The sequence below is a fragment of the Felis catus genome, chromosome B3, assembly GCF_018350175.1.
Source record: "Felis catus isolate Fca126 chromosome B3, F.catus_Fca126_mat1.0, whole genome shotgun sequence".
Taxonomy (NCBI): Eukaryota; Metazoa; Chordata; class Mammalia; order Carnivora; family Felidae; genus Felis; species Felis catus.
The window spans coordinates 81,909,395-81,921,513 of NC_058373.1; the positions used below are offsets into that span (position 1 = coordinate 81,909,395).

The window sequence follows — 12,119 nt, forward strand, 5'->3', positions numbered from 1 at the left end:
TAGAACAGGAAAAAGTAAAAACATTGCATAAAATAATCCTTAAAAAATTTCCACTTCACATTTATGATACTAGGGTTAATGGAGAACTAAAAATGGACAATTCTTTTTATATTTAATGGAGTAGGTAGGACAGAGCACAGAACTCCTTTAATTACTCTGATCTGAAAGTCATATTTGTAGGCATCTTTTCTTTTTCTGTAGGCTTCCTTTCTTTTTCTTTCTTTCTCCCACCCACTCTCTTTTCTGGACCAGAAAGAGGTTTTTAAGCTTATGTTTTATATTAATGAAGTCTACCTGGAAAAGAGGATGTTAGTCTTCTCATACTGCTGATTTCTCATTTCATTTTCTTGGTAAATAAGTGTAGATGCATTGATGTTCCTGTCCCATTTTAGAATACAATTGCAATCCTTTTCTCTTCTTTACAGTCTTTTTCAAGTTTCTGCTTCCTGTGAGATTCATTCCAAACTCTTCCCTAGCATGGCCTTTGCAGTACTCTTATATTATGCCCACAACTTACTTTGTAGCCTTGTCTGTTTCTGGTCCCCATCAAGCTCCCATTTCCTCTCAATGCTGAATTATTTGTTGATTCTCTTAACTTGTTGGTGTAGCAGCATTCTCCCAGGCTGGAATTGCATTCCCACTTCCCTTCTACCCCTGCCCATCTAAATCATACCTGTTTTTACAAGCCTATCTCAAATGTTACCTGGTCCAGAAAATATTCCTTCTTATCTTTCCTCCTTTCAGGATTAATCCAATTCCACTGGGGCCTTCACAGGGCTTTGTTTGCCTACCTCCTGCTTGTGTAACAGGTATCAGTGGGTGAGTGTGTGTGTGGGGTTGTGGGGGAGAGAGTGGAGGGAGGGACAATTATAATATTGTCCATATTATAATTTCCTTGAGGGAAAATATGATGAATCATATATACACATAATACCTTATATAAAGTTGATTTTCAGTAATGTCAGTTTTCTTTCTGTTAATAGCACTGACGAGAGCAGAAATAGTGTAGATTATGTATGGTTTTACAAATCCATTTCCTCTCAAGACGCTTTCTTGAACAGTAGAAAAGTAGCTGCCTAACAGTTAAAGATGATTATTAGGAACTTGGGATGAGAGTAAGAAATATGAAGACTCATCACTGAATCCAGGTCCACGCACTCATGAGCATGGGCACCATTTGCAACTGACCAGTTGATGCAGCCATGTGAATCTCTGGGTGACAGGAGCCGACTGCTGTGGTGGGGGAAAGAAAACACAGGAGGAGTAATGACTAGACGAGTGAATCTGGGTGTCCCTGCCACAGGAGAAGGACTTGATAATCAGGGTGGAGGGCTGGGGAGTAGGAGGAGAAGCCAAGGAAGGAAGATGGTTTGATGAAGTGTGTTATGGCTGATGGAAGACTCTATGCTCTGGGTGAGGGAGTTAGTGGTGACTGAAGGGAGACTGGGAGAGGTCCCTGTGTGATTAGCAGCGTATAATCAACCATCTGCCTGGGGACACAGTTGTGCACAGAGGACATATTAAAGAGGGAAAAAGAGAGAGGGGAAACAGCAGTGATAACACCAAGAAAATCGTTTTAATTGCAGAAGTCTGTCAGGGACCCACTATTTACATGTTGTCGCCCCCTCCCCTCCCTCCAAAGTCCTTCTCGCGGATATCCTATCCGCTTGCAGGCTGTTCTGTTGTGGCAGGAGGATTAGAAAGTGAGACTAATCTGGGGTTATGGCAGTGATCTCACTAAACCTTGTTACTCCAGGTGAATGCTGCAGGGCTTGGAGCCAGGAAGAGGGCTAAGGAGAAGGAAGAAGCAGACAGTGATTATGGAAACTTCCTTAGGAGCATCTTACAAAAACCACCCTTTATTTTCCCCCCCAAGAGCAAATCTAACTTAACACTTGTCAGGAACTCTTAGGCTCTCATCTTTAAGAGCTTAGAGCCATTTAAAGTTTCCTAATGTTTGACCTCGCAAGAGGCCAGGAATGTACACAGGCAGCAAGATTTAAAACCGGATAATGAATTAGAGCCTCATTCGTCTAGGTAGGCCATGACATTTAATTCAGCCATTTATTAAACTTGTTTTTGTGTTTTCTTCACAGAGCCTGATTCTAGAATGCCGGAACCAGATACAGGGTACCCCCTCTGAAGTTTATTTCTTTTTCCTTAATGTAATCAAAGCATAAGAGCTTAACCTTGGACAAAAATGAAAACATTCCAGTGGAACTTTTTTTTTTTCCTTTCAAAATTCAGTGTCTCTATAAATAGGTTCTGTAAAGGATGATTATGAGAACATGAAAGAGATGAAATGAGGAGGGAGGAAAAAGGATCCTCAGTGACGCCTAACATAATTTTCTCTGTCTCAGTTTTGTAACATGTGCGTAGTAGCAAACATATCTGTTAATTTGGCTAGAATTATGCTTTCGTCTCTCACTTGTTTTTAGGGACTAGGCAGAGCACAGAAAGATTGAGAGCAAGTATTTACATTTGGGTTGATTTACATGGATGGTAGAACTGCCTCTCACACGATACACAGGATGATGTTCTTTACTTGGAAAGAGCAATTTCTTCCTAAGAAAAGAAGGGGGGCCTGACCCTATTCCACTCAGATTGGCTTTGTCAGCTGGTTATGTTAATGTAGTACTATTAATTTAATTATGCATTTATTAATTTATTCTGCTTTAGGATTACTCAGTTTTTAGGGTATGTTTCGTCTTGGTTCTTCTTAACTGTGACTGGATGTGCTCTGTCCACCCAAACACTCTTTTCCATAGCGATCCTTGTTTTGGCAACTGTCTCCTTTTTCTCTGCTCACTTATCACGGCTTGTTTGCAAAAGACCCAACTGTAACCGAACAGGCCTGGAGCTTATACATTAGTTTCCAAATAGGGACAGCGGAGTAGCCTTCTCTTTTTAAGAGATTTGGGCTACTAAGGACATATGAAGCTGGTGCCCTGCAGACTCACCAGTGTCCTGCTGGCATGGAGCAGGCCTGACACCAGCCTTTATCTTATTTGGCCACAAGGAAGAGAACCCGAGGGGGGTGGAGAAGGAGAAGCCAGACGCTTAATCCCGAAGGACCTTTAGGGACAAAAGCATTTACAGTGAGTACATACGGCAGATTTCTGGCTTTTCTATTCTTTTATTTAAGAGAGAAAGATTACTAGAGAAGGGAGAAGGAGGTGGGCAGCTTAGATGGCTGTGTGGCTGCATTTTTTGGTCTCCTAGCTTGGTACAAGAACACTCTCTGATTGAAATGTGTCTTATTCAAGTCGAATACATTCTGCTAATGTCAGGTTTCAGCTAAAAACTTGTGGACTGTCAGGAAGATAGCAGAACTGGTCCGTGTCAGTAAGCAATTTGTGGCATGTTTGTTCTGTTTCTATAGGATGATAAATAGAGTATGGTGGGAAAAGCCCTCCCACATATTTAAAAAAGAAAAAAGAAAAAGCTTTTAAATCTTTACCGCTTGCAGCTCTTGCACTTTAAATGTTGAATCTTCTTTGGATTTGTGGAAAGGGAAGGATTTGATTTATGTTATTTTTAACAGCAGCTGGGATAAAGGTGGTATTATCTCTAATGCTGGAGAGGTGGCCACAGATAATTACTTGATGGGGGAGGGGAAGGGGAGGTTACTGGTTTCCAAAAAGCTGGTTGATCGCTCCTGTCACACATGCACCTTTGGAACCTGAGTGAGTGGGTGGGCACCTGGGCACATTTGGGTCATTGCTTTCATCTGTATCATCTGTTGTCTACTGGCTTTTTAAAAAAGTTTCTCTGTGCCTGGAAAGGAATCTCATTTTAAGACGCCTTGTAAAGAAAGAATACAAAACTTACAGTATTTAGAAGAACGTATAATAGACCTGTGCTGAATTTCCTACTATTTGCATTCAAATAGAGTAATTAATTCAATGGAAAAGCAAGCTTGAATAGGCATGATAGGGGCAGGAAAAATATACATAAAGGTTGTTACTATAGGTCTCTACAATGTGAAGCAGTTTTCCTTTAAATTATAAATTTATCTTTGAAATCAGATGTGATTCTGTGAAAATCAAAAAGAGATTGGTTATCCATGGGGGCATATTAAATGTGAACTACTAGAACGGAAATTTAAATGTTTATGGTAATTACTTTGCATGAAAATGGATAATTAATCAATTTTATGCCACTTTCCAGGCTTGCTATGCTGTTACAACACAGGCAGTATTCCTTTCCCAGTGGCAAAGGTATACGAGAGGGAAAATAGAGATTAAAATAAAACTTGAGTAGACCCCTGCTTTGCTTTACTTCTCTGAGATACTGAAGTTTTCTTGTTTATACTCTGCTCAGTTAAATATAGAAACATCACATCCAGGTTGAAATTTTATAGACACAGGAAAATTTTGCTTTGCGGCTTGAATATTAGGTTTCCTTAGCATTTACTCATGTGTGATGAACACCAGCTACATTTTTGTTTAATGTTTTTATTTTATTCTGTGTGTCCTCTACATATGCAGCCACATCTCTGTTGTCAGTCTTTCGTTTCAAACTCTAAGAGGAGAGAATCTCCCATATTTGTTTCTCTGGGAAGAATTAGCAACACATAATGTGTTAATAATGATTTATAAAATGCATTTGTGTGGTAATACTTTATTTCATTCCATTAAGTAGGAAAATCTATTGATGCTGTTCATGTGCTTTGTTAAAATGGAGGACCAGCACTTGGTATCTACACAGCTCTCAGTATAGGCAGGATGCTATTTTAATGGCTTTGGAATCTCTGGAAAATAACCCAGGGTAATCACAGATTTTTATGGTCTGATGGGATCTCATTGATCACCTAGTCCAATTTTGTCATTTTGAATATGACGAAACTGAGACCCAGAAATGTGGAGCATCTTGTCCCACATAAAACTGCACTGTGCCTGCTTAGTGCACAGCCTGATGGTATCTATGGAAATATTGTATATTAGGACATAAATTGCTTTGAGTCGATTTTTTATATGTTCTTTAGTTTATAGTAGGATGTGTATTCCAGAGAAGGCCCTGTGTTGATTCAGGAGTTTCAGAGAAAACACAGTGACCAAGCATCATTTTTCAGTTGCACAGCATGCTTAGGAGAGATCTGGGGTTGCGTGTGTGAGTCAGTGTGTGGGTGTGGCAGAAATATTTTATTGTACACTACCCTGGCATTTAGTTTTCTGATTTGGGTGAATCTGGTTTCTTATAAGAGGTAACCATTGTGATACCATTGTCTTCTTCATTTAACACCAGTTCTGTGACCTTCCATTGGAAACCTTTATTAACCTTTGTGTATCCGATTCCTTCTCTGGGATTGTGATTCTAAACAGATCGCCCAGAGAGCAAGTGAATTGATTAAAAATTTAAAAGTGCTTTGAGAAATCAGAACCAGAGCCTGTCTGAGGCTAGGTATGAATAAGTAGATGGCAGCTCACTCTTCCTGGACTTTTATTGCTTCTGGAGTTTTGATATCTCTTAATTGTGTTTTTTTAAATAGCCAGGTCTAGGGGTGCCTATGTGGCTCAGTTGGTTACGCTTCTGACTTAGGCTCAGGTCATGATCTCACTGTTCATGAGTTTAAGCCCCCCAGCAGGCTCTGTGCTGACATCTCAGAGCCTGGAGCCTACTTCGGATTCTGTGTCTCCCTCTGTCTCTGCCCCTCCCCTGCTCACGCTCTGTCTCTCTCTCTCAAAATAAATAAACATTAAAAAAAAATCTTTAAAAAAATAGCCAGGTCTAGTATGATTTTAAAAATTGTATGTAAGAGTGGTTAAGAATGTGGGGCATGGATTTCTCTCTCTCACAATTAGATGGAGAAAACTGTTGAACTGAAGCCTAAAATCACTTTCTAAGGTCAGTACCAGAGTGATAAACTTACCTTAAGTCATAATATTTTATTTTTACAAATAACTTTGGTTTCAAAAATTCATCCATAATCCTGCTTATCATCTAATTTAAAAGTTAAATGTTCAAGAAATTGGGAGGGGGGCAGTGCAATGCAGAGTTGGAAGGTTTCTGAAATAATATGTCATAGGAATAACTTATTCTTAAGGCTTTTGTCAATTCAATAAGTTTTTTCATTCTCTGTGCCCATTTCTGTATGGAAAGTTACATGTTGCTGGTCAAAATAGGAGCTTTCTTGATTTCCCCCCTCTATTTTTGTAGGTAAAATAATTTTGCTATTGTTACTAAATGAATAGTGAGAATCTAAAGAAATAAAGGCTACTTTCTGGCAATCACATTTAATTTCATATTTTGTTCAACCACATTTCATCTTTGGAGAAGGGAGCTAGAATGTGTAGAACCAGAGAAGTCTCATAAAAGAAGAAGAAACCCAGGGATGCCAGAGTGGTTCAGTAGGTTAACTGTCCGACTTCAGCTCAGGTCATGATCTTGCAGTTCAGTTCATGAGTTTGAGCCCCAAACTGGGTTCTCTGCTGTCAGCAGGGAACCCTCTTGGGTCATCTGTCCCCCTCTCTCTATCTCTGCCCCTTACCCACTTGTACCTTCTCTCTCTCTCTCTCAAAAGTAAATGGACATTAAATATTAAAAAAAAAAAAAGGAAAAGAAACCCACTACCTTGAGTAGAAGAAGCTGCTTCTGAAACTAAAAATGTCTATTTGAAATGTTTAAAGTACAAGATCCTAAACGTTGTCATTTTATGTTAGACTAGTTCTAGAAGAAAGGTAAATTATATAGCTTAGATCATTACATTAGTAAGCTAGCTTACTAACAAGCTTATCAACTTTACTTTAAAAAGAAAGTTTATTATGACTTACAGTTATGTTATTTTAAACATATTTAGTTAACTTCTTAATGTTAAGTGTTTAAGAGCAATTTATTACTCTTGAAATTCTAGAAGCTTCTAAAATTTTCAATATCACCAAAAATTAATGTAATTTAAGTTGATAGTTAATTAGATATTTTGCATATACTAATTCCTGACTTATACTTTTTGGCAAAGTATAGGTTTGGAATTACTGCATGATATCCTTTTATCTAACATATCATAGAAAGGAGCAACCTCTCCTGAATTCAGCATAGTGTTTTTGTTAATTAGAACCTTGTTGCCTCTCTAGTTATCCCACGTATTGAATATACTGATTATAATAGCCAAGATGATGCTTAGGTGCTTATAGTAGAAAAGCCCCAAGTGATAGTGACTAAAACAAGATAGAAGTTTGTTCTTCTCTCAATAAAAGTAGTTCAGGGCAGCAGTCTAAGACAGATACAGTAGCTCCTTGTTATCCATGTTCCTTACCACCTTGCTCTATCATCCTCTACTGCCATACCCAAATGCATCTCCTGGTCAGAGACAAAAACTGGAACTCTAGTCATCAAGTCCACATTATAGGCTAGAAGCAGGGGGAGAAGCAGAAGGGCAGAAAGGAGGCCCCTCCTAAATTAAGTCAGCTCCTTTTAAGCAGCTCTCCCACACATTCACTTACACCTCATTGGTCAGAACTTAGCCACATGGCCATACCTAGCTGTGATGGAGATAGGGAATGTAGTTGTAAATTCTTGGCAGGAATATGCACAGCTGAAAAGCAGGATTTTATTAGTAAGGAATGAGGAGACGATGGATGGTGGGGTAGGCAATACCACATGGTTTTGTGTTCCTATTATATGCTGGGTCTTGGAGCTACTATGTAGAAACTCACAACACCTCCTTCTGTTTTTGCCATGAGCTATGGTTTCTTAATTTAGAAATCTGGCTTAATTTAGAAATCCTGTTTCTTCTGCGAAGTATGATTTCTTTATTTGGCAATCTTGTCTGACTCTTGCTTTCTTCTTTCCTCTTGCCTTTCAGCTGTTTTGGAAAGAAGTAAGGTTTAGACTTCTCCATGTTAACCATGAGCGTGACACTTTCCCCTCTGAGGTCTCAGGACCTGGATCCCATGGCTACTGATGCTTCACCCATGGCCATCAACTTGACGCCCACTGTGGAGCAGGGTGAGGGAGAAGAGGCAATGAAGGATATGGATTCTGACCAGCAGTATGAAAAGCCACCCCCATTGCATACAGGGGCTGACTGGAAGATTGTCCTCCATTTACCTGAAATTGAGACCTGGCTCCGGATGACCTCAGAAAGGGTCCGTGACCTAACCTATTCAGTCCAGCAGGACTCAGACAGCAAGCATGTGGATGTGCATCTAGTTCAACTAAAGGTAAGGAAGGTCTCTGGACTTAGGTCCGTTCTAGACAGAAGTCTGAAAAAGGCTGTAGCACCTGGCGCCTGAGTTCTGTAACTTGCAATGAGGAAATTTCCAGGAAGAAAAATAGAATGCCAGGTTCGATACACATGGGCAGAATTCATTCTTGCCTGATTTCAATTCACGGGTTGGCTATCTGGAACCAAACTGATCTTAGGGGGTAATGCAGACAGGGGGGAAAAGAGGAGTGCATTTTGGTGCAGTGTCATAGAAATCAATTATGAAGAATAAAAGTATTTTAAAAGGTTTAATAAGCCTCTCACAGGTAAAACATCAAACTGAGCTGTGATTGTGAGTGTGTGTATGTGATTATTATCTTATATTGCAGTTGATGCCACCTTTGTGGCATACAGTGAGTTCTGGCATGATGGGGAAGGGTAGTGTTTGCCTTTTAGAATGAGTCCTTTCATCCAGGTACAATGTGTCATGAAGAACAAAGGTGCTTTTATAACAACTCACTCAATGTTCAGATGTTAAAAAAATGTCTGTGGATTCTAGAGCCCTTGAAAAGCCTGATGTTTGTTAATCATGAAATGGAGGTGCTAGTAAAGAGTGTTATTAATAGAGATTCTGGCCTAGGGATCCCACAGTACAGTGGATCTTGTCCTGTCATAGCCACTTATCTCATCCAGGTCCCTGAGGCAGACACACGCTCAGGTTAATGACCAGCAAAGCAAGGCAGATTTGTCATCAATCAGGGCATTGACCCCAAATCCTAATGTAAATTTCTAGTTAGTTAGATGAGATCTTAAGGAGAATTTTTTTACCTAAGCGAATTCATCCCAAATGATCTGAAACCAAAGACCAAACAGATTCCTGGATCTTAACACTTAAATGGTTTATAGGCTGCAGCCATCAGTGTGAGAAGAGAAGGTGGGTAGTTAAGTAAGGTAAGAGAACATGTGCCCCAAAGTCTAGAGCAGAGCTGGCCCAGCCTTTAGGCTGGGTCAATAGATCCTGAGCCCATCTTCCACATTAGGGAGAGTCCCAGAGAGGGAAGGATGGAACTGGGGGAGAGAGAGAGAAAACAAAAGAAGCCAGAATAGCAAGGTGGCTAGCTGGGCTTCTCCCAGGTTGAGTAGGCTTGGGTGGTTGTCTTTCCACAGGTTTTTGGGAATGAGAAAGTGCAAAAAGGATAATAGAGAGAAGGCTAGGAACTAGTTTCAGTGTAAGCCTGCCTGTTTCCCCACTGTGTCCATAGGGAATAATTTGTCTCAGTGTTTGAAATATGGTTCCTTTAATCAAAGGAGCAGCTCTCCTTGAGGCTGGAGTGAAATGGAAGTCAGGGGCTTCACCTCATTCCTCCTCTTCTCTGTTGCCTCTAATGCTGCACTTACATGAGACTCCTGTAAGTAAATACGGGGTTGGGGTTGTAAGGCAAGTTGACTGTTGCTCCGCCCAAATCTTGCAGATTTACACAGAAAAGATGGTGAAAGATTAAAGGAGAATGGGGGAAATGGAAATATCTTGAGATGACTCCACTAAAAGTGCTGCTAAGGGCTCCTAAAAACATCAATGAGTCAGTTAAATTCATTTAATTACAACACATAATACTTACATCAAAATTTAAATCTTAATTTCATGCAGGAATGTAAAGTTTCTATATAATCAGCCAGGGTTAGGGTTAGTGTTTGAGAAATCACCTCTAGGGTGATTTGCTTGTCTTTTTCTCATTGGAACTGTCACCTTCTCACTTTAGTCAAAAAGCATATAACACCCGCCTCCACCCAGCTCTGTCCCAAGGTGTGGTCTGACTCCTCTGCTGAAAAAGGAGCCCCCAAAGAGCAGGAATTCAACATAGTAATCACAGAGTAGTTAATCAAAGAGTAGTTAATCAAAGGGATGAATTGACATTGTCTTATATTAATTTAATTTTAGGGTTTCTATCACTACTTTTTTTTATACTTGTCTCATCAAGTGACTTAACCAACATTTTCTGTTATGTTCTCAAATATTCTGTAATAATAGAGCCCTTCCACACTGAGCCCAAAGTCAACAAACTCTGGTCAGTGAACTGAGACTTAATCTACACAAGTCTCCTAATCTCACATATGGTTAAATTTCCCCTTTATTTGTGTAATATTTCTTTATTCAACCAAGTAAGCACTTTGATGCGTTTAAAACAATTTTAAATCCATGTCAATTTCTCAGATTCCCACATTGATCCACAGAATAAAGGGGCAACTTGGACATAATGTTTTATATGTGAAAGCACAACAAAACAACCTTGTGGGAGCAGCTCTCAAGTAAGGGATATGGCAAAGCAGAGGGGCAGACCAAGCCTGGGCAAGACCAGCCATCTGCTATGGGATGTCCCATTTTGGCTCTTACTGCCTTGGTGAATAATTCATTTTTTTAATTTACCATGAAAAATAACCATCCCAAGGATGGTAATGCCATGGCTTTAAGGACCATCTAGGCACAGATAATTTCTAGATTTATATATCTATCCTAATGTTCTCCCAGGAACCCCATCTGCCTAACTGACATCTCTAATTGTATCTTTAAGTGAGAATCTCAAACCAGATATGACCATTGAAAAGCTCTTAATCCATCCTACCCCCATGTCTTTCCAATTTCAGTGGAAGGCACCACACATTGCAAAGCCCAAGTGTGACTCTCCATCCCACCCATCTGTCTTATCAACAAGTCCTGTGGATCCGTCTCCAAAATATGACTTAAAGTCATTCACTTTTCCACAACACTACTGTTGTCTCCCTAGACAAGCCACAAGACTGCTTGCCTGGGCTACTTGTAGAGTCTCCTCTACCACCTGCAGTTTATTCCCCACACAGTAGCCAATAGAATCTTTTAAAAATGTAAATCAGGTCATGTTTTTCCCTTGCCTCCTATTGGCTTCTAATAAATCCGAAATCTCTTCCTGTGGCTCTGCACCTGTTTGGTTCTCTGGCCATTTCTCCTGTTACTTTCTCCTTGTTCATAAAGCTCCAGGCACATTGAAATTCCAAAGGAATATTAGGCTTTTTTTAAGTTAGACATCTTGCTTCAGAACTTTTCCTGTTGCCTCTGCCTAGAAACTTTCTTCCTCTGTCTTTGCCTGGTAGAGTCTGGATTCTCATCAAGCAGTCAGACAGAGGCGCAGCCAAGTTCTAACATCTGGAGGTGAAAGCCTAGGAGAGAGTTAGGCAGGGGTTGGGGTGAGGTGGGGCCTGCACTGTGTTTGATGAAGGGCAAGCACAAAAAAAGGCACTACCCTTACCTAGCTTGTTTTTGTGCCTCACACTCCCTTTCAACATTGCTTGCTCTGTGTCTTGTTACCATGGTCTTCTCTGCCATTGTGTGGATGTCTAACTTAAAAAATCAGTTGAAAAGTGCTTTTGGAAAATGCTCAGGATAGGCTCAGCCTATGGTTTGTTTGCTTTGGTTTTTTAGATTCCATATATAAGTGAAATTATATGGTATTCTTCTTTCTTTATCTGACTTATTTCACTTAACGTAATGTTCTCTAGCTCCACCCATGTTGCCACAAATGGTAAGATTTCATTCTCTTTTATGGCTGAGTAATATTTCATTGTGTATGTATACTGCAGCTTCTTTACCCATTCATTTATTGATGGGGACTTGGGTTGCTTCCATATCTTGGCTATTGTAAACAATGCTGCAATAAAAATAGGGATGTATATACATTTTGAATTAGTGTTTTGTTTTCTTTGTGTATATACCCAGTAGTGAAATTACTGGATTGTATGACATTTCTATTTTTAATTTTTTGAGGAAACTTCATAATGTTTTCCATAGTGATTGCACCAATTATATTCCCACCATCAGTGCATAACAGTTTCCTTTTATCCTTACCAATGCTTCTTATTTTTTGTGTTTTTGATTTTAGCCATTCTGACAGATATAAGGTGATATCTCATTGTGGTTTTGATTTGTATTTCCCTGATGGTT

At 39.7% G+C, this 12,119-nt stretch overlaps 1 protein-coding gene across 12 annotated transcripts in view; it reads left to right on the forward strand.

Annotated features, from left to right (window-relative positions):
- AKAP6 (A-kinase anchoring protein 6) overlaps nt 1-12,119 on the forward strand; it is a 591,089-nt gene that overhangs the window by 210,240 nt on the left and 368,730 nt on the right. For 10 of the 12 annotated variants that reach the window (XM_045059777.1, XM_045059778.1, XM_045059775.1 and 7 more), the window contains one exon: nt 7,805-8,162. In XM_045059777.1, the coding sequence (XP_044915712.1) occupies nt 7,839-8,162 (324 nt within the window). In that variant the 5' untranslated portion in view covers nt 7,805-7,838. Of the gene's footprint in view, nt 1-2,589; nt 3,099-3,661; nt 3,687-7,804; nt 8,163-12,119 lie in introns of those variants that run through there. The other 2 variants (XM_019832913.3, XM_019832914.3) reach the window with 2 other exon arrangements.